Genomic DNA, 21386 nt, shown 5'->3' on the forward strand with positions numbered 1-21386 from the left:
GAGAAAAGGGGAATTTTTAAAACTATGAAAAGATAATGTTATCTCACATCTCATAGCGTCAATATATGGAAATTCCTCTCTCTCTCTCTCTCTCTCTCTCTCTCTCTCTCTCTCTCTCTCTCTCTCTCTCTCTCTCTCTCAACCCTAAGATAGGACATAAGATAGGACATTTTATGTACATGGTTAATTTTGCATATGAGGATTGATTCTGTCAACAGAGTTTTCAACGGTGCTTTGCTTAAAATAGGATTATGATGTTACAATTGGGATTACAATACAGCCACAGGTTGATGGTAAATGCACTGGATTAATAACGTAAAAAAAATAAAAAGGTGTGTTAAAAAACATCTAAAACATATATGCATCTGGATAGGAAAACAAAGTGTACGTGCAGGGGGTTCAGTTAGAGAGACGTTGCATGTGTATGGTATAAGACCATATAAACCACAGAGCACAGGAAGTAATGCAGAAGGAAACACACACACACTAGTTGGGCCATTTGTATTCTCTTTCTCCTCTTTGTACTTTGTCTCTCACTCGATTTTTCAGTTGGTAGTAAAAAAAGGGGCGGGGTTGAACATTCAACATTTGTACGCCATGTGCACTGACCTCTCTTAATCTCTTTAATTCTTCACTTGGTTAGACCTCAAATTCACACTTCATACGCAAAAGGATTCAGATTATGGGAAATCACTCATGCTTCATGAGAAGGTAGGTGATCACAGAAATTACTTACACATGATATGCTTAACCAATGTTACAAACATCATTAGTATGACAGGTGCTATGTCTAAAATGCGATGATGATAAATATCCTCTCAGAAGAAAAAAATTTAGTAAAGTGTACTTTTCTTGTCACTGGTGTAGCTGTGGAAGTGCCTGTAGTGTAGATTTAAGCTTTGTAGCCTTTACTTTACACTATACAGTGTACAAGTACACTATACAATCTATAACAAAGGTAAAAGATACATATTAAAGATACAAAAAGTAGTCAGTAGCAAGCATCAGTAACAAGGAAAGGCACAGTTTAGTTACTCGAGTCTGTCTGTGACACTTGTTGAAATCAAAAAAGGACAAAATATCCCAAATTCCACTCACTTTAAACTGCAGATCTAAATTGTGTACTCTGTTCGTCTGTAGTAATACTGTATTTTTATCTCATTTCCTTAGAAAAGACACATATCAAGACAACGGTAAGAATCTTTTATCTTATTTCTTTTTCTTTTATCACTATTGAAATACATGCAGAGTGCAAATAAGTTTGGACGTCCATATGACAGTGAAGTTGATCCTGAATTTATATACAGTATAATATATATGAAACAATGTTGTGTAATCCCTACATTGTGTAATGTGGTGCAACATGACACTGTAGCATCCTGGAGAAATAAGAGATTGTACAATGTATTCTGAAAACTGAAATGAACTGAAATTGAGTTAAGATAATCACCCTAAATAACAATAGATTCATGTCTAACATTTGTTACCGTAACACTTTAACATAAGGTCCACAAATAATTAATATATTAATCTTTATTACTAAACTAATGCTGTCATAATGATAAATGAATGATAACGCACATACAGCTATTACAACCGTTTATGAAAATACTGCAGTATTAAGTTCATTTACATTATGAAGTGTGCGATAAGCCAAATGATCGCAATTATGGATGTTCTTGGCAATTTATAATTTTTTCAGTATGAAGTATACATGTTAAATACATGTTTTTGTATTTCTAAAATCATGTCTATACACAACTAAGTTTAAGTGTACCCTTAGGAGCTACTCTTGTTAGCATAATCCCATTTTTATAACACCATGCCAATGTAGTATTGGTAAATAACTGTATGTAAATTGTTGGTCTGACTGGTCTAATTAATGAAATGAATTAAAGCTGGTTTTAACCTACATTTGTAACATGAAAAGACTATTGTTAAAGTATATGTTCTTGATTAATACTCTAAGTTATGATATAATTAAAGAGAATGTATGTATTCATCTATATGAAAGCATCAGATAAGTAGAAATATATTGCATTGGTGATTTATAGGTTTATATTAAAGTGTCGCCAACTTTCCGAAGGACGTAACTGTGACACTATTTTATGTTTTATCAGCTCTGATAAAAATCATATATGGAACTGATTAAAATCTTATAAGTGACAGAGCATCTTCAAGATTATAAGTCGATTATTTTAAGTCTATTTGGAAGAAGACTATCAACCTTTTTGACTGCAAATTTGTATAGTAATGTAAATTTGTTAAATAATGTAAACATCAATGTTGATTCTCTCTCTCTCTCTCTCTCTCTCTCTCTCTCTCTCTCTCTCTCTCTCTCTCTCTCTCTCTCTCTCTCTCTCTCTCTCTCTCTCTCTCCCATTCTCTGGATTGCTATGTCTCTATATGTACTGACTGCAGCAGGACAGGTGAGTATGTCACATTCACACACACAACACATATAACTTTATTTTGAAAATTGCTGGTTACCAAAAAAAAAAAAAAATCTAATTAGAAACAGCAGTTTTATTTCTTTTAATAGTAAACACATGATGTTAGATTTTTGAACTCTATGTCTTTAATATCAGTTCAGTCATGCAAATTGTCTCACATTTCTAATAATGTCAGGTTTCCACTGACATTTATATATAGTCCTACAGTATATGTGCATTGAACTATAATCTGGCAACACAATCAAAACCACTTATTTAACCCTTGTATGTTGTTCGTATGTTTGTTACTCAGCCAGTGTTCGTGGGTCTGGTGACCTGCTGCATTTTTGGGTTTTTAATTCAACACAATTAAAAATTTTATGTTAAAATACTCTACAGATGTTTACTTCATCCCAATTATAGTACAAGCAATATAAACAGCAGATATGGTTAATATTTGCCCTTTACCTTTATTACATCACATTTTTTAATTCAAGTGCTATTTGTTTTTTGTTGTTTTTTAATAAAATGTAATAAAAAAAAGAAAATCAATTTTAATCAAGTTATGAGTGGAAAAAATCAACAAATTTACAAGGAAGCAAAGTTTTTCTAAACTACTGATGTTTATGAATATGGGTCCCACAGACCCGAACAACATACAAGGGTTAATATGGCATTGCACTGAATAATTTCCCCCCAAAAAAGGTCTAGTGATTTTTATTCCCTTCTCCTGGTTATTGATTGACAATGAGAAAGAAAACTTCGCTTTTTATTCATATATGTCTCAATTTTAAGAATGTCACGTTATCATATAGCATCAGCTTCTTATGGCCTGTCTATCGCACTGTACAACAAATAATTTACTAAAAAGTATAATTAGAAGTAGAAATGCATTTGTATCACTGTGCTCTGTATACATGGCATTGTATCACAGATCAGAGGCCAAAGCAAAACGAAAAAGGTTCTGAAAAGCTAAACTTCAACTAGTCAAGTCATTAACATTACACCATCATTTCGTGTACAGTATAACACACGCAATGGGCTATATCTGTTGGGAAATGACGAGATGTCATTATTTATGCAGATTTAAAGAGTTTCTGGGTATTGCCTAAGACTGGCAGTCCTTACTTGAGATGAAACATCAGAGACAGGGTTTATTATCAGTAACTAGATCACATCCTTTGACCATAAAAGCAGAAATAGAAAATGGAGCTGAGGAAATGAAATTCTTTCTATTAAATATAATACAGTTTAACTTAAAATCATGGTGTTTATAAGATTTGGTAGATAACCTTTCACAGAACTAATTACAACTGAGCAGTTAAGGATTAAGGGCCCAACAGGGGCAGATTGGTGATTCTAAGATTTGAACACACAGCCTTCTTAAACTACTGAACTACTACTACATGGCTGTCATGTGACACTTGAAAAGCATTGATATTGATATACCTAATCTACATTTACGGCATTTGACAGATGCCCATATCGAGAGCATTGTACAAAATTGCTTTAAAGTCTCTATGAATGAATACATTACCACTGGTTTGCTAGGTCACAGCCACACTCTGTTGGGAGGAAATATTGAACACTGAAACCTTTTTGGTAAACAAATAGGTAACACATGCTTTAATCTAGTCTTGTATATTGCCAAAGTATTACTGTATACACAAAATAGTCCTGGTAATAGTTAATCATTGTGGATTTGGGTTAAGTAGTTATGGGTTAAGTAAGAGTCTGTTTACAGTGTAATACTTTGTCACATTTCATGATGGGTTTGTTATAAATTTTCTACAGAATTAATAAATGACATTATGGAAATGAATCTATACTTCCATTTCGAATGGAGCGACAGGGACTGGACAGTATGAGTGATTACTGTAAACAAGCAGCAGTGTATTTTTCTTTGTGATTTGTCGTTGGTTATTTGGCATTCAAATTAGACACATAATCTCACCATTGTTTCTGGGATTTGAATATTAACAACTGGTGCTGAACTGATGACAGTCCAGGGTTTTAGGAATCATTAGAATGCTGTCACTTCCATGTATAAGCAATATTGTGCTGGTGTTATTTTAAGTATACAGTAACTGTGTAAGCCAGGCGTGATGGATTTTTTTAATGATAAGACCCATGAGCTAAGTAGGGCAGGAAATGTAAAAATGCTCTTACTGGTACTATCTGAAGATAAATCAATAACTGTGTTCAGTTGGAAAGTCCACAGTAACATTTTATCAGGATGAAGGTTTTGTATTTCACGGTTGTACATGCAGTTAGGATATTAGAAAAACAGTTCAATGCCATTAGCACATTAGATTCACCTTGTTTTTCAAATGGCATACATACATACATATATACACACACACACACACACACACACATACATATATTTTAAAAAATTTAAATAAAAAAAATACAATCCTTATTTAAACTGTAAACATTTTTTGACCATTTGATACTGAAAAATAAAATGAAATATAATCAATAAATAATAATAAATTCAAATTGATCAGCAACATTAACTCAGGGGCACAATATATAAAACACTTTGACCTACAAAACAAAAATTAATAAAACAATTTGTGCTGATTATTTTATTTCTTTATTTTTAACCAATATGAAGAAGTCAGGATTAATGGCTACAATGAGCACGTTTTGCAGTGCACAGCGTTTTGAAGCATGGTTTGAAGCATGATACTGCAACTCTCAGCTCCTGCTCAATGTTTAGCTGGGACCTGTACTTGGTCTTCAGTGCAGGAACAGCAGAGAAGCCAGTCTAACAAAGATAAGATGCTGCAAAAGGAAGAAGAATGCCCATGGCCCTCTGCCCTACGAGTGGATACTGCCTCTCTAAACACAGCCAGAATTCACTCAGAGACCATATCTAATGATGCAGGCAGTATCAGCTCCTCTGCTATGGAGTGGGGTTTTTTGCACTGAGCAACTCGCTGGTTTACTGAAATAGCATTCACAAAGTGGGACGATTGTTGGCGATATTCGGCACGTTTTCGCTGAAAAAACTCAAGTGGCTTTTCAGCGTGATTGGGGTATAATGTCTTTAAGTGACACCTTAATTTATTTGGCTTCATGCTGTCCACAACATTTTTAGACACGGTAAACATACTAACATCTAAACATACAACAGTAAACCTCTTTCCTCGTCTCCCACCGTAGTCACAGTGAAGCCAAACGCTACGCACGCTTCGTCATATTACCTCGTCTTAGCTTTAGCATTTAGCTTTAATTTAATTTTAGCTTTAATTTAGAAACAGAAGTTCACCTACTGCTTTAGAAATGAGAATAAACTAAGCTCAAGCTTAAGATAAGCTTTGTTTATTTCAACTCACAAGTAGTGAAGACGATGGATTACTATTAGTTTCTTAAGTACCTTTCAGAACTTATAAACTTAAGTTCAGTATCCAAAACTATCATGACATTTGTTGTTAAAGTAATATGCTCACATAACTTTATTCAGGATATCATGTGTTACAGTGTGTCTAATTTTATCTAGTTTATCAGAAATTGATGTCAGACTATATTACTCATCAGCCCTAGCATGTCACATGTCCCAGTACTTACTCACAACTGTGATTACATTCAAGTTCTTGTTTTGGTGTGTTTTGTTGGGAAGCTTTAGTTGTATTAACATGTTATTGTGTGTGCTACAGTAGAGCTCATAGTCATATGTGCTTTGCGTCATCTTTACTATCTGTACTTGCAATCACCTTCTCCTCCCAAACCTGACAGCTAGATTTTATAGATAGATTACAGATTTCAGAGTTTAAAAAAAACGTACAACTGCTGATTGGCTAATCTGCTGTTTTATGAAAAATAGAATACAGCTCTTTGGGTGTATTTTATAAAGAGGTTCCATAAGAGAAGGTTCGAGAAGACTCGAACTACTGTATCTCGTGTGTGTGCATCGACTCGAGTCCTTTTCCAACCTCTCTTCTGTTTGCAAAGACCGCTTGCGACACGTGGCTGGCGACATGTGTCTGGCGGTAAGCTCATTTTACCTGTCAATCAATTTTGAATCCACTCTGTAGCAGTTACTTTAGTGTAGAGTTATGCACCATTCGGGTCCGGTCGGGTTAAAAAAAAATTGCTGTCGGACTCGGGTCAAATTTTTTCGGGTTTGTCTCCGGTCGGGTCTTTCTTAAAAAAACAAAATTATGCACGTCAGGTTCGGGTGAAAAAGTGATTCGGGTCACTTCGGGTTGGGTACATTTCTTAAGACCCAAGAAGACCTCTAGTTCCAGCACAATCCAATGTTAAAAACTAAATTGGTTGTCTATTTATAGCAATTTGCTAGTTCCAACTTGACACTTTGAAATGCTCCTCTAATTCAAATATGGCCTAAAATGATAACTGTACAATGTATGCATGAATGTGAAGTTCCGTTTTGGCTTGTGAAATATGTACGTGTAAGAATAAGGTGTTAGAACCTGATATGCTTATGCTCATACTAACTACAGAGGAAACTACATCATTTCTAACGGTTCAGAACATTTAATGTAAAATTCATAGAATTTACTGCAGCAGGGTTACATGTAAAATACTGAAATATTCTTACAGGCAATTACTTTATTTATTACCTTATATTGCAGTGTGCATCAAAGACCATACTATTTTGCTCAAAGACTAAACAAGGGCCACTTGTTCTCATATTTGAACTCACAGCTTTCTGATATATAGCTCAACAGTTTTACCACTGAGTTACCACTTCCTTTAACATGATTGCACCCCATTCAGCTCTGCTATTGGATTACCTCTTTTAATTAATTAGGAGTTTAATTTATAACCGGTTCATTTACATTTGACCGGACAACATGTTTTAGACAACAGTTTAAGCTTGCTACAGTATAGCTGTAACATTACTGAAAACATCCCTTTGTTAATTAATACACATTTCTTTTTTCTTTCCTTTCCTACAGACAGAAGAGCCTAAGGAGGATGTTCTCTATGCCACCATTGATCATGGCAAAGAAAAGACAGCAGGGCATGACAAAACGTCTGACAGAAGAAACTCCAAGGATAGTGACTGTGATTATGCTGAAGTTAAGCTTCCCACTGAGACAAAAAAAATGGACCACAACGAGGACTGTGCAGATGACTATGTCCTGATGAGCTGAGCTTAAAAGCATTGTGTGCTTAACTTAACATTAGCTATATTTATATATATAGTATAACACAACTTATTTACAATTTTAGACTCTAGTGGTTAACCATGTGCACCTCATCTTATCATCTTATCATAATAAACATTAACAATAATCAACATAAAACTGTTAGCATTTGGGTGACCACTGGTTTGCATTTATTTTGTTGTATAGCTTTAATTATGTCACTTAGCAAATTACTTATTGTTAAGTTAATACTCAGAGTGTGGATTTAACTCTTTTAGTATAGTTGGACACACACACACACACACACACACACACACACACACACACACACACACACACACACACACACACACACACACACACATTTTAACAGTTTAATATTAAGGATTTTGCTTTGTAAATGCTTTCATTTTGGGTCCATAATCCAAACTACCTTTGTATATAATGTTTGGATGTATTGAATGTATCTGTTCTATAACTTACAAAAAAATATACTTTCCCTATAGAAATAATGTAATTATGTAAATAATTTTAACTTGGTTTAAACAGAGAAATCATATAAAAAATTTCCTTGAAATTAGAAAATGCAGTGTGAGTGGTTCTATTTGTTAATTAATTAATTAATTAATTCATTTATTGGTGTATTTATTTATTTATCTATTGTAAAAATGAAAAAAGTTAATTAAAGGTAAGTAAACCGCCTCTAGATGACGCCACACACATACTGTATTGCACCCTGCTGACATTGCTGAGCACAAAATCTACACCTCATTTAGAGTCATGGGGAATCCCAAATGCAATCTATTTTTAAAAAAAGGTAGGTTTCGTTTGCAGACCCTGATGCGAGGGAGTGAGACAGTAATATCACAAAGATTATATGAGCTTTTCTTTCCTATGACAACGAGTGAGAAATACACACACTTTACCATCAGTTTCCACTCACTCACCATCCATTCCAGCCTGATTCATTTAAAGAATGGGGAAGATTATGAATTCACACATGGCCACATGGCCACATGGCCTCAAACAAACACAAGACAATGTCTCTTTAAGGGCGATGACCTAGTACTTTGAAATAAATACACAGCTTATTTATCAGTTATCTGATGACTCTAAAGTGTGACATTTAAATTTAGAGCATTTGGCAGACGCCCTTATCCGGAGTGGCTTTTAAATCTCTATCAGCGAATACATTAACACTGGTTCACTAGGTTACAGACTTAGGATACCATCAACTGTGTATTTTTTATTCTTTTTTTTTAAACATACACATAAACAAGGGGAAAAAGTGCTAGCTCAAGTGTTTCAGGAAGAGGTACAGTAGGTCTTCGTCTGTCGTTTGAAGTCTGAAGCCAGTGACTCAGATGTTAGGACATCTAGGGGAAGTTTTTTCCACCACCTCGGTGCCAGAAAAGAAAATAATTTTGCTGTATATCTCCCTCATACCCTGGGAGATGGTGGGATCAGTTGGAGCAGTGCTGGTAGATCTAAGCGAGCGAGGTACAGTGCGAGGAGTGATAAGAGTTTTGAAGTATATTTGAAATATAAATGCTATAACTCTCAAACTGTTAATAATTAGCCAGATGATGTACTTTATTCCACAGTGCAGTTGAATTCTCTATGAATTCTGAATTCTGTTTGGTTAGAAGGTGCTGATTAATTTCCCAAAAGCCAGCAGTCCCTAGTGTAATCTAAATCATAGGGTTTTATAAATAAATTCTTCATTCATCATACAATTAATTCATATGGACTTGTACAGTGAACTGTAGACATAATCCAAGCATAATAATAATCAGATTTTTTTCAATTCAAGTAAAATACAAAATCAGTGATATGGTGAAAATACATTTAGATTGATGGCATTTGGCAGACCCACCTATCCGGAGCAACCTGCCGCTCATTTTATACAAATGAGATACACTTCATTTCTTCAAAGAGGAATTTATTTAACAATTACTGAAGGAGTCTATAATGTCAACAGTTAGTCAACAGTTGTCTAGCATGGGAGAGTCCTTTGTTTGGTGGTGCTCACTGCTGGACAGCATAGAGACCCATTGGACTGCTATGGATTGAACCACTTTGAGACTATGGTGCCAACTCTGAACTGCTGTTGCACTCAGGTCAGAACATTTGAAGGCTTTGGCAGGAAGAAACCGGTGTTAAGTCTATAATGAACTCAGAATTGATGCTGACCTATAAGTTTTTCAGGAGCTTTTGGTTACGTAATTCCACCTGAATATATAAACAGTTGTAGAAAGGACATTATTAATAATCATACTCTCCAGTGTCACCCACATGAGGAGGGATCCTGTTGAGCCTGGTTCCTCTCAAGGTTCCTTCCTCATATCATCAGGAAGTTTTTCCTTGCCAATGTCATCTCTGGCTTGCTCATTAGTAATAAATCTGAATTTAATTTTAACTATGTATACTATCTTTTTATCCTATATTTCTACTGTATACAGTATTTATATAAATTGCTTTAAGACAATGTCTATTGTTAAAAACGCTATACAAATAAAACTGAAAATTGGGTTGAATTTAAAACTTTTTTCCAATTTGAATTATGGCATTGAGCAGACACTGTTATCCAGAGTGCCTTACATTATTTTTATTTATCTTTATACAACTGAGCAATTGAAGGTTAAGGGCCTTGCTCAGGGGCCCAGGCAGGGGCAGCTTGGTGGACCTGGGAATTGAACCTATGACCTTCTAAGAAGTAGTCTGACACCTTAACCGCTGAGGTAAGACATCTCCTACAACTTTGACACATCAAGCTTCCTTATTTATTTGTTTAATGTTCACATCAAAAGAAAAAAAAGAGACCTTGGTGCAAATATCTTGCTATGCTATTATCCATATAACTGTATATGGGTAAAAATACAATGTTTCATTCTTTTATAAATGATCATTAGAAAATTGCTGTGAATAAACACTTAAATACAGGCTGTTATGAGAAATGAATCAGCGTCAGCTTGAGCCCCGCTTACTCATAAGCAGCGAGACTAATAATAAAAGCAATAATAAAATGAGAAGAATTAAAATATGCGATTTAAGATTTGTTGATTCGACTCAAGCATTTATGTTTTCTTTCATTCATTTTGTTTTCTTTTTCTTTTTTCTTTCTTTTTTTTCTTTCAGTTATTATAATTGAAAAAGTATCCCACCATTATTGAAATTACTGTGTATGTGTAACTGTGAGGCTTATCGAAGTATTATCAAAGAAAAGCAGAAGAGTCATAGGATGTCAAACAAAATTTGAGACGAAAATAGAAATAAAACGACTAACCCAAAAATATTTATTTTAAGCGCTTAATGAAAATGGGTCATTCTGATAATTAGTCAGAGTGGTAGCGCGTTTACATATTTAGAGATGATAAACAAACATGCTTAATGTACATTTCAATTGTATACAGGACATGCCATTGACTAATATGCTACATTTCAATAATAATTACATCAGTACATTATCACAAATGGCATCTATTAACTGGGCATATTATTGCATATACAGTATATTAAAAAAATGTAAAAAAAAATAAAAATAAAAATATTAGTTTGGCTTTGTTACAGTGTTCATTGTGCAATTAGTGGAAAATCTTACTCTCTTACAAAATTAACCTGTCAAAGTTCTTTGTATTCTTAAGCAGAAGTGGCAACATGACTACATGTCTACCAAGAAAATCCTTCAGTACACAAAATAACAAGTGAAAATATCTTAAACATGGTCAAATATATCGATAATTTCCTATTAGAATTTTATAATAAACCTGATATACTATAAATGAAAAAAATGTAAATTTTTCTAGACATTTGCTATATTTTTCTTTTTTTTTTCCTTTTTGCAATTTAGCAGTCAGAGAGAAAAAACAGAACGCCATTGCACAAGTTTCTTTTCTCGTTATGGTTCTTCCCTATAGTTTTCTGTTGGCTGACATACCAGAATTCAAGAACTCAAGTCAGAATTCGCCAAGATAATGTTGCAAAAGTGAAAGTAAGTGATTCTAAAAAGTAAATACTGTAAGCATCTTTCACATGTCATTTCATTTCAATTCCCTTATGGTTTTAGCAGGCAAACTATGAATGCTGCGGCTGCTACTGGCACCTCTGCGATAGGTTACTGGTTGGAACTCTTTCTGATAAGGAAACACAAAGACGTGTGGTTTAAAAGAACCTCCGATTAAACCAACAACACTAATCAGGCTACGCAGTCTTCTGTAATATTGCACCAGCTCACATAAAAAAGAACACAGCAAATGTCTCACTTGGAGAAAATCTATTTGACAATGTCTAATATTCCACTTGCATTGTTTCAGTTGTGTCTGATTATACACCTCTAAATGTAGGTTCTTTATATTGTGACTTGAAAGTTCAAAGTTTCCAAATCATGAGACAATCCTTTTGTTTCCACTCCTTCTTTCACTTTGACTCACTCTGGTTTGTATTTCTCTCATCAGAGTCTTCACGTTGGAGGATGTTCTTTTCAAGGGGTTTCATCAGCTCTTGTTAACAGCAGTATTAGGACTCATGTGTAATTTCGTCCGGCAAAAGAGTAGGTGTGCACTGATGAATCTGCATTTGCCGAGTGCAAACCTCACGACAGTATGCACATCTGTAGGCCCAACTGAGATCTGTCTTCCTGCATTCACGTAAATCTGGAGTGATTCACGCTTTAAAGAGGTCGGCCGAAGAGTTGTAGATGGAGTTTACTCTTTGCACATAACTTGCATAAGGCTGTAATTCTTCAGGATCATAGGGCTGAAAAAAAACCCAATCACAAACATCGCTAGGTTTCACAGCAAACATCAAAGTGTTTGTTATCATTATTAACAATTAATAATTGCAAAAAGACAAAGGAAGATATTTTACCTGTTGAGGTTTTTCTTCATTGGATACAGGCATTTCAGGTTTGCAGCAAAGCTTTCTAAAAATGCTGCAATTCAATAAACAAGGTCATAAACTGGATGAATACATTTTGAATAGTGAACTAAATTCAGACTGGATAAAAAAGGTTTGTTTAAAAGATTGGATTTTAACAAAAATGCAAGCTTTGTTATTTATTTAGTAACAAATGCATCTTTTTCTTGTACCTTTATAATTAACTCTTACACTTGTGCCAATTATAGCATTTTTCCTGAGATTACATGGTTCTAATTTAATAAGCTGTGAACAAAAATAAATATTTTTAATAAGGATTTATTATTTAAAGGGCACAAACTAAATATCACATAATTTTGTATGTTTTATTATGTTATGGCCACGAGAATCCAAAGTCATAGCTACAAAATACAGTTCATTTACAACAGATGCCCCATCCATAGTGACTTACAGTTTATCTCATTTTATACATCTGAGCATTTGAGAGTTAAGGACCTCGATTAAAGGCCTAGCAGTGGCAGCTTGGTGGATCTGGGATTTGAGCTCGCAACCTTTTTTCAGTAGTCCAGCACCATAACCACTAGATTATCACATGCCCCACAAAAAGCCACCTAAAGTTTACATTTTAATATGTAGTGAAATGACATACTTAAAACAGTATGTTAATTATTTCACAAGAACTTTGTAAAACTGAGTTATATCCGTCACAATGGTGCTTTGCATCATTTTAAGGATGAAATGTAATAGTATAAATCATCTTCGTGCTTAGGCTTCTGTAGCCGCCTGGACTAATTTGATTTATTTGTCTCAATTTTCCTCATTTTAAAATATAATTAAAATACAACAGCTATGTGGACACCTAATAGTTTTTAGAAACAAAAACCTCCATATCACTTCAGCAGCTTAATTCAATTACAAGCTGTTTGATTTCTAGATGTGAAATGTCAAAATAAGAGTGTGTCACTGTATAAATCTACTAAGTTTTCACCATCTGTTAAAGCTGAGGAAGGACAGAAAGGTTTCACAAGAAACTAGAACAGAATAGAAATAGTGACTAGAAAATACACAGCATCTTGCAGTCATGTCTAATAAATGATTGGATAAGCATTATTAAGTATGTACAACAGACTAATTATGAACTAAACAGAAAAGAAGATAAGGTGTCCTTCACAACACTAATAAGTGACTTAAAACATTAATGAAACCTCTACTGAATGTATAAAGCAGACATTTTGCTGTGAAATTTAATCATTTATATATTATCATTAAAATTTCATATTTCTTCATTAATGTTTCTTCATTAATCTTCAACATCTCATGCTTGAAGCACACAGCAAAATGACAGCAAGGGAAAATATTTGGAATGTATTCAATAAAGAACTTAAATGCTTATTAAAGTTCATTCATTCATTTTCTACCACTTATCCAAACTTCTCGGGTCATGGGGATCCCGTGCCTATCTCAGGCATCATTGGGCATTAAGGCAGGATACACCCTTGATTGCCAACCCATTGCAGGGCACAGACACTCGCACCCTACAGACAATTTTTCCAGAGATGCCAATCAACCTACCATGCATGTCTTTGGACCGGGGGGAGGAAACCGGAATACCCAGAGGAAACCCCTGAGGCACGGGGAGTACATGCAAACTCCACACACACACAAGGCAGCGGCGGGAATCAAACCCCAACCCCGGAGGGGTGAGGCGAACATGCTAACCACTAAGCCACCGTGTCCTCTGCTTATTAAAGTTATTTTTATATATTTGAATACATTTTAAACTTTAAATACTCTTTGAGTTGGTACATTTTTCTAGTTTGATATATTTGTTTCTTTAAATACAAATTTAAAGCTTGAACTTAAAATCAACTAAAACAGGTTGAGTACGGAGAAATGTTCTATACAGTATATTTCTTTAGTAAATTATATATATAATACTCTCTATATACAGTATATTATATACAATTGCCCATATTTAAGATATTGTCCCATACAAATACCTGAACATGTCAAGTACAGAGAAGTTACATCATCTGAATAGATGAATTTACTCTAACTTATACATTTATAAAAATGTTCATTAAAACTAACTTACCTTAAGAGCTTGAAATTTGAGCACAAAAAAAGTCCAGTTAAAGAAAATACAATTATGATGGCGGCCAAGACACATGCAAGGATAATGGGCCATTTTGAACGTGCATCTGAAAAAAGACATATAACACAATATTTCCCAGTACTCTATTCCTCCATAGATCTACGACATGACATTAAGGTTTATGTCTTTAAACGTCATCAGTGTTCATTGGTCTGTAGAAGAGCTAATTAAATGTTTGTCATACTGTACTGTACAATACACATATTAGAAAAAAATTGTGGTTATTGTAATGACTGTAACTTTAAAGTATTGTAGACAAATTAGTTTATATACTGTATATTAATGTATCAGTGCAGAAGCAGAAATTAACACAATGCTTTCATTTTGTTACTGGACATACGTTTGGTCAAATAAAGGTAAATCTATTTTAAGGTAAATCTGTAACTTGTTTCCTGACTATTTTTAAATCAACATTTTTACACAGCAGTTTTAATGGAATACAACAATTCAGAATAGAAATTATATTATTTTAAATGTAAAGTTATATTTATCCATAATGAGCAAGCCACAGGTGACAGTGGTGAGGAAAAACTCGTTGAGACAATATAAGGAAGAAACCTTCAGAGGAACCAGAAAGAAACCCCGTCCTTGTCTACGGTACAACGAATGGTGTGATTAGAAATCATTTAATTTTTTAAAGTTTACACTATAAAGTCAAGTGCAAATTGTATAATGAAGAACTTTTGAGAAATGTATGAACAAATGTCTGAATTCCGATCAGTGCTTTGTAGATTTGTTTGCTGATATGACAACCTGTATTTTATGTCTCATAAAGTTCCTCGGAAAAAGAAAAAGAGCGCGTGGTGATGGAAGACTGTTTATAGCTGATATAATACATATAAAAATAGGAACTGTTAATACTTAGCGGTTTCTGTTTTTTTATCCTGTACATTTTGTTTGTCAGATATTTTCAGTTCTGTGTTAAGATGTTGTGTTTCATACTATTTTCATAGTATGAAATGTATGTATATTTTCATACTAGACATAGAATTGTAACACTTTACATTATCAGTATGTGAATAATCCTGCACTAATACCTGAATTGATACTTACTTATATTTGAATGAACGATGAGTTAAGGCATGCATTAATTATCAACTAATAAAGAGTTAAACCTAACTATGACCTGAGTCTTGAATAATTACCAACTTTAAAAAATGCTAGAACATGCTTTGTTAGTTAATGTTTTAATTAACATATTGGGGTAAACTAAATCTCACTAACATTTAATGTATCTAAACATTTAAACATGTGTCTTAGATAATAGCTTCTGCTAAATTAATAAATGTTATTAATTTCACTCTTGTGGGTAAAGTAGCACAGTCCCAGGCCTTAATGCCCCAATTCTTCACCTAGATTACTAGATTATGACACAAAACAAGTGATTGGCGCTTTTATTATTCATCTTTCCATCTTCGATAAGGCGAATCAGCGTAAATTATGAAAGTAATCCGGCACCATTCATTGATGTTTGTGCACTGCATATAGCAAATTCTATTACCAAGAAATGATGCACCTTTAATTTATATTGATTGTGTTTAATTGAGTTTTAACAACAAATGTTCTGATATGTTCTAAAGGTGGTCATTTTTTTTTACACATGAATTCAGAAGACTCATGTCATAGTTAAGGTTAACTCATCATTAGCTTATATTTAAGTAAGTATTAATTCAGTTATTATTAATGATCTGTTACTTACAGTACTCTTGATGTGTTATAGATTTGCGGAGTCAGTTTGCACTTGAATTGAAGAAGTTAGTAAAATTAATTTGTGCTGTATTTACTATAATCGTTAACGTATAAATGTTTGCTACATCTGTTTACTGTATTTCAATTTGAAATAACAATAACAATGTTCTTTTAAGTAATGTAAATTGATGAATCTGGATGGCTTACCTCTGAAGGTGAAGTTGCTAAATTGTGACACAGGGTGATTTAAGATGCTCAGGGTGCTAGTAGCCACACAAGTGAGGTTTTCATATGAAGCATGTTGAGGAAGGTATAAGCGGTTAACCACTCTGTAAAGCTGCCCTGTATTCTCAAAAGCCTTTCGAAGGACTAAGGTTGAATTCCATGGTGTTTTCCAATGTATGGTGGCGGGTGGTTTGCCGGTAGCTTCACACACAGCCACAGTGTGTCCTCGTTCATATTCAAGCCATCCAGTTAGTTGTAGAAGGGCTTTTCATAAAACAGACATTTCATAAAATCAGATTAAATGCTGTGAACATAGTCTCAACAAATCTAAATGTAAAGACTAAAGACTTACATTTTTATCTTAACAAATCACCTTTACCATTGTATATACCCACCTGATTTCTGTTTATAGTAACAGCAATACATTATACTAATAGCCATATATTTTGTTTATAGCACATACCATTCTGTAAATTTCAGTTTATACTAATAGCCATCTGTATATTATATTCGTAGTACATATATATTCATCTGTATATTATGTTAATAGTACATACATATTTACCTGTATAATATGTTCATAGCACATATATATTCATCTGTACATTATATTCATAGCACATATATATTCATCTGTATATTATATTCATAGTACATACACATCTGTAAATTACTGTTTATATAAATAGCCATATATTTTGTTACATCCTTCTGTAAATTTCAGTTATGATTATAGCCATCTGTATATTATGTTCATGTTCCATATTACCATGTTATTTAACTCAATTAAATCTTGTAAAATCTGTATATCCTGCACTAGCTGCTATTGCACTCTGGTTAGACATAAACTCCTAACATAAACATTTCATTGCCTTGTACTTGTACATGTGTAATGACAATGAAGTTGAATCTAATCTAATCTAATCTAACAATCAAGCTAAATAATTTTACGTATATTAGAGACCTAATTGGCAATTATGCTTTCTTAAATTTCCAGAGAGTTGTACAGTAGCACTGTTAGGATTCAAACTCAAAATCTCAGTGATACACATTCTGAAAACATAGTTTTTTTTTCTTTGGATCAATCTGACAATTTTAGATTTTTATAATCACATTGTTAGCATTAATTCAGGTTCTTCAGACCTCATGCTATACAGGTAAACAACATTGTGACAGGTGGCTATTTATTTTATTTGTATGTGTGACAATTCATGTATAATTAGCTTGTTTTTCTAATCTGTTAATCACACACATACTACAAGCAACTGAGTCACTTATTTGCCTTTTAGTGTAAATGCTGTGAGTGCAAGATGTCAGGATATATTCTTTTGCTGTCTGGGTGTTATTTTTTATAAAAATACTTTATATTAGTTCATTTAGATATTAGCAACTATATATACATCAACTAACTCAAGTGTTTTTTTATACAGTTATAAGAATGAATGAATATATGAATGAAGTATATGAATAAACATTCATTCTTTTTTGATCACAGAGTCCCAATGTAATAAGCCATTCTGTACTTTAGATACTTTACTGATCCCAAAAGGACAAATGTAAAGCTCTCTATAAATCTTAAACTTTTAAAACAGAAGCGTTTTAAAGTGAGACCATCACAGCATAGTGTTGTCTATGTTAGCATTCACTTACCCCAGGCAGACACTGTGACTATTTCTACTGTACCACCTGATTGGTATGAAGTGTCACAGGTGTATTTTCCTTCATCCCGAATAGAGAAATTTGGGATGATCAGGTGGTACAGTCCATCTGCTGTGTGGTTCTGCTTTTTCCCATCAAGGCAGGTGTCAAAATCAGAATCATTTTTAGCCACAGCAATTGTACAATTTTTGTCTCGCAATTGAATTTTCCAGATGACAAAAATCATGTCGTCCCATGCAATCGTTGTGTTGGTGCATTTCAAGGTGACTGTTGTGCCCAATTCAGCAAACTGATCCCTATATTCTGGAAGAAACATTCAACACACATTTTAGACTTTTAGTCTGAAAGTATGCAAAACTAAAACCTACATTTCAGTTATTCGACTATCCGTCTGTTAGACACCAGACATCAAGCTCATTATGCATTTTTCTAGTTGTGAATTGAGCGAGGGGGGAAAAAATTCTCATCATGTTGACACACTTGGACATTTATCTTTGCGGTTTGTTCTATATCCATGAGTCTTATCCATTTCTGCAATTTATAACTGGTGCATGTGACTTCCCCTTATTCTAACTATAGCACATAGTATATCTGGTTGACACAAAACATGTCACAAATTGCTGTGTAATGAAAAAAACTAAATTATGATGTGTGTTTCTTTAAATCAGCTAGTATAGTGATAACTTTTTCATGGTTGATCATTGTCACTATGCACTAGACATATAGTGTGTTTAAAATAAAAGAACAAAAAGTATGTTTTAAAAAAAAAACAGTAGAAAACCTAGAAAGAAACAAAATTTGTTAGGAAGAAGAAATGGGTAAAAGTGCTTATTTGTAAAAAGGATTTTTTTGGTCCAATTGGTCTTGCTTAATCTCATTCCGAGTAGCAATCGATTAGAAGTGATGGATTTTTTTTTTACCTGTGAGCTTTTCTTTGGCTGAAGCAATTTTGTTAGCATGAAGAGATTCTTTGTCATCTGCTCCTGAGGATTATGAGTCCATAGAGTGTTAGTAAGAGTTAATAACAACAAAACATGTTATTGCATTATTGCTTTAATGTGGTGTAATTTTTTGTTACAGGAAATATTAGTAAATGCTGTTATTCATCACGTTAATGTTAGCCATGGATCGTTATTTTAAACTTTTAGTTTGTTTTATTAGTTGGTGGAATCATTATTTCAGCTGGAAAAGTGAGCACCATATTTACAAGCAAAGTTAATACAGTAGTTGCAAGAATCAAAATGTCATCTTGATCCAATTTTTTATGTTTTTCCTTCTCTTCAGTTGTGCATGCAGCGGTGTTCTAAAAAAAAAAAAAAAAAAAAAAAACAGCACCCACAACAACTACTGAATTTAAAAAAAAAAAAAAAGCGTACAAGTTTCCCCCGAGAATCCCCCACAGAGGAAGACAGCTGCTTCATGGTTGATGATCTTAAAAAGGAAACAAACACACGTGCACTGACATATCTATATAGACAGTAGTGGGAAAGCAGTTTGTGCCACCGCAAAGATAATGCAATTCATGCCGTCCTCCTCACAGTGGAGATACAGAACCTTCTTTCCATTGTGGGTTAAATGAGGCCAACAGGTGCCCTGATTAGAAGCCTCTGTGAATCATGTTTGATCAATTTACTGACAAAATATAACTCAGTGAATCACATTTTGAGTTGACTGGAAATGATTGTTTACTTTAGTTTAGTTTAGTTTAGTTTAGTTTAGTTTAGTTTAGTTTAGTTTAGTTTAGCTTGATTAACTGCATTCACGTTAATCAGTAAAGAAAAGACAAATCGCTTTCAATAAAACACTCATTAGAGAATGCTTTTCCGTCGTAATATGGAACCCTTTTTGAAAAGAAACACTCTACTGGATATAAAAAATGGTTTCCCCTGAAAACCTTTATTTAGTCTAGCTTTAACGAGTATTTTTTATATGTTGTTGAGCTAAATAGCCAATTGCACTTATATATTTTATATTATTATAACAAAATCCCTGAACACATTCCCACATACCCCTTGGACTTCTACATATCCACAAGAGAACATAAATCAAATCAGAACAAGTAATAAGAGAACGTAACAAGCAAACCTGATGCACGACTTCTTGTAATACAAACAGCAAAGAGTAAGACAGCTTTCAGGACCAATTTTAGCTCCATGGCTCCGAAACGGATCTCCCCACAGTGAAACACGTCTTCTTTTGCTCTGTTATTATGTCTTGTTCTTTTGTTTTCTGTCTGTCTGTAATTCACACAATGTGATTTTCTGCTTCCCTCCTCAGAAAACTTGCAAAGTTTCTGATTCACTTCAAAGTGCTTGCTGTGATGTCAGAAAAGCAACCGCCTCAAAGAAATGTCTTTCACTCTCTGTCTTGCGTCTCTATTTCTTTCCACTCGTATTTAAAGAAAGCTCGCCAAGTATAAAATAAACACAGTTTTTCAAAAGGCATGAACTTGTTGAAATACTTGGTCTTTGTTCTTCTGCTCCTTCTGGCTTGGCTCCTTCTGCTGGCTTCAACATTATAAGCCTCTTGTATGCTCCTTTACTACTTTCTTTTTTTTTTTTTTTACATTTCTCATACTGCTGCTCCTACAAACAACAGCGTCAACTTCCTACCCTACAAAACCACCACAGTCACATGGAGGCATTTTCCAAAGTGCACAACTTCCAGTCACTTTTTCTCTTCTTTACACTCTGTTAGTGTATAAACAAACCTCACACATCTAAAGATTTACTACTTAAATTTCTAAAGATTTAATATGCAAATTTGGTTTAAGAAAGAGATATTTATTTAAGAAATATAAATACTAAATACAATATTGATAGTTTTCTATCCATTTTCTGTATATTGCATATATTTTTAATAGTAAGGCTATTAAGAAATGTTATTATCTACTTTCCCTTTCACCTTCACTTTTACCTAATCCTTGACCTTTACTTCTTAACACAATCCTATATTTTTTTACGCACCACATTTTTAAATGTCAATACATTTCTGAATAATCATATATTTGTAAATCATAAGATGGACTTTTATCATACCTAACAAAAAAATAAGACCTAAATCTTAGAATTAGAACACCTATTAATGGAATCTGTTTATTTATTTGTTTAAAAATAGAAAAGAAAAACTAATAATAAAAAATACGTATTACTGCAGTTTTGAAATTTCAAGTTATGCTAGCTAAGCTAACTTTTAGGTGATTAGCAATAAAGCGGTTGGTGTATCTTA

At 33.6% G+C, this 21386-nt stretch overlaps 2 protein-coding genes across 4 annotated transcripts; one reads left to right on the forward strand and one right to left on the reverse strand.

The window, feature by feature from the left end:
* The first annotated feature begins 453 nt into the window (after nucleotides 1–453).
* On the forward strand, nucleotides 454–7919 carry si:ch211-214p13.7. 2 transcript variants are annotated; one of them, XM_047815122.1, is made up of 4 exons: nucleotides 454–711; nucleotides 1171–1193; nucleotides 2422–2429; nucleotides 7373–7919. In XM_047815122.1, the coding sequence occupies exons 1-4, from the start codon at nucleotides 683–685 to the stop codon at nucleotides 7559–7561; spliced, it is 249 nt and encodes an 82-aa protein (XP_047671078.1). In that variant the 5' UTR covers nucleotides 454–682; the 3' UTR covers nucleotides 7562–7919. The 2 variants fall into 2 exon arrangements, with proteins under 2 accessions (XP_047671078.1, XP_047671077.1); XM_047815121.1 differs by having other exon boundaries at nucleotides 463–711; nucleotides 7364–7919.
* A 2909-nt stretch (nucleotides 7920–10828) lies between these two features.
* Nucleotides 10829–20768, reverse strand: si:ch211-214p13.9 (cell surface glycoprotein CD200 receptor 1-A). Of its 2 annotated transcripts, XM_027162637.2 has the most exons (7): nucleotides 20244–20768; nucleotides 19079–19141; nucleotides 18150–18461; nucleotides 16482–16763; nucleotides 14526–14631; nucleotides 12422–12485; nucleotides 10829–12310 (listed from the first exon to the last, which is right to left on the reverse strand). In XM_027162637.2, exons 1-7 carry the CDS (start codon nucleotides 20311–20313, stop codon nucleotides 12218–12220), a joined length of 990 nt encoding a protein of 329 aa, XP_027018438.1. In that variant the 5' UTR covers nucleotides 20314–20768; the 3' UTR covers nucleotides 10829–12217. The 2 variants fall into 2 exon arrangements, with proteins under 2 accessions (XP_027018438.1, XP_027018439.1); XM_027162638.2 differs by lacking the exon at nucleotides 19079–19141 and having other exon boundaries at nucleotides 20244–20765.
* Nucleotides 20769–21386: the final 618 nt, after the last annotated feature.

The sequence above is a fragment of the Tachysurus fulvidraco genome, chromosome 6 (genome assembly GCF_022655615.1).
Source record: "Tachysurus fulvidraco isolate hzauxx_2018 chromosome 6, HZAU_PFXX_2.0, whole genome shotgun sequence".
NCBI lineage: Eukaryota > Metazoa > Chordata > Actinopteri > Siluriformes > Bagridae > Tachysurus > Tachysurus fulvidraco.

Excerpts from the sequence above, each read along its gene's own strand:
- si:ch211-214p13.7 (XM_047815121.1), top strand. The coding sequence starts at position 683 with ATGGGAAATCACTCATGCTTCATGAGAAG. Across the intron at positions 712-1,170 it reads CACTCATGCTTCATGAGAAG|AAAAGACACATATCAAGACA; the intron begins GTAGGTGATCAC and ends TCATTTCCTTAG.
- si:ch211-214p13.9 (XM_027162637.2), bottom strand. The coding sequence starts at position 20,313 with ATGGAGCTAAAATTGGTCCTGAAAGCTGTCTTACTCTTTGCTGTTTGT. Across the intron at positions 19,142-20,243 it reads TACAAGAAGTCGTGCATCAG|GAGCAGATGACAAAGAATCT; the intron begins GTTTGCTTGTTA and ends CATAATCCTCAG. Across the intron at positions 18,462-19,078 it reads AGCCAAAGAAAAGCTCACAG|AATATAGGGATCAGTTTGCT; the intron begins GTAAAAAAAAAA and ends TGTTTCTTCCAG.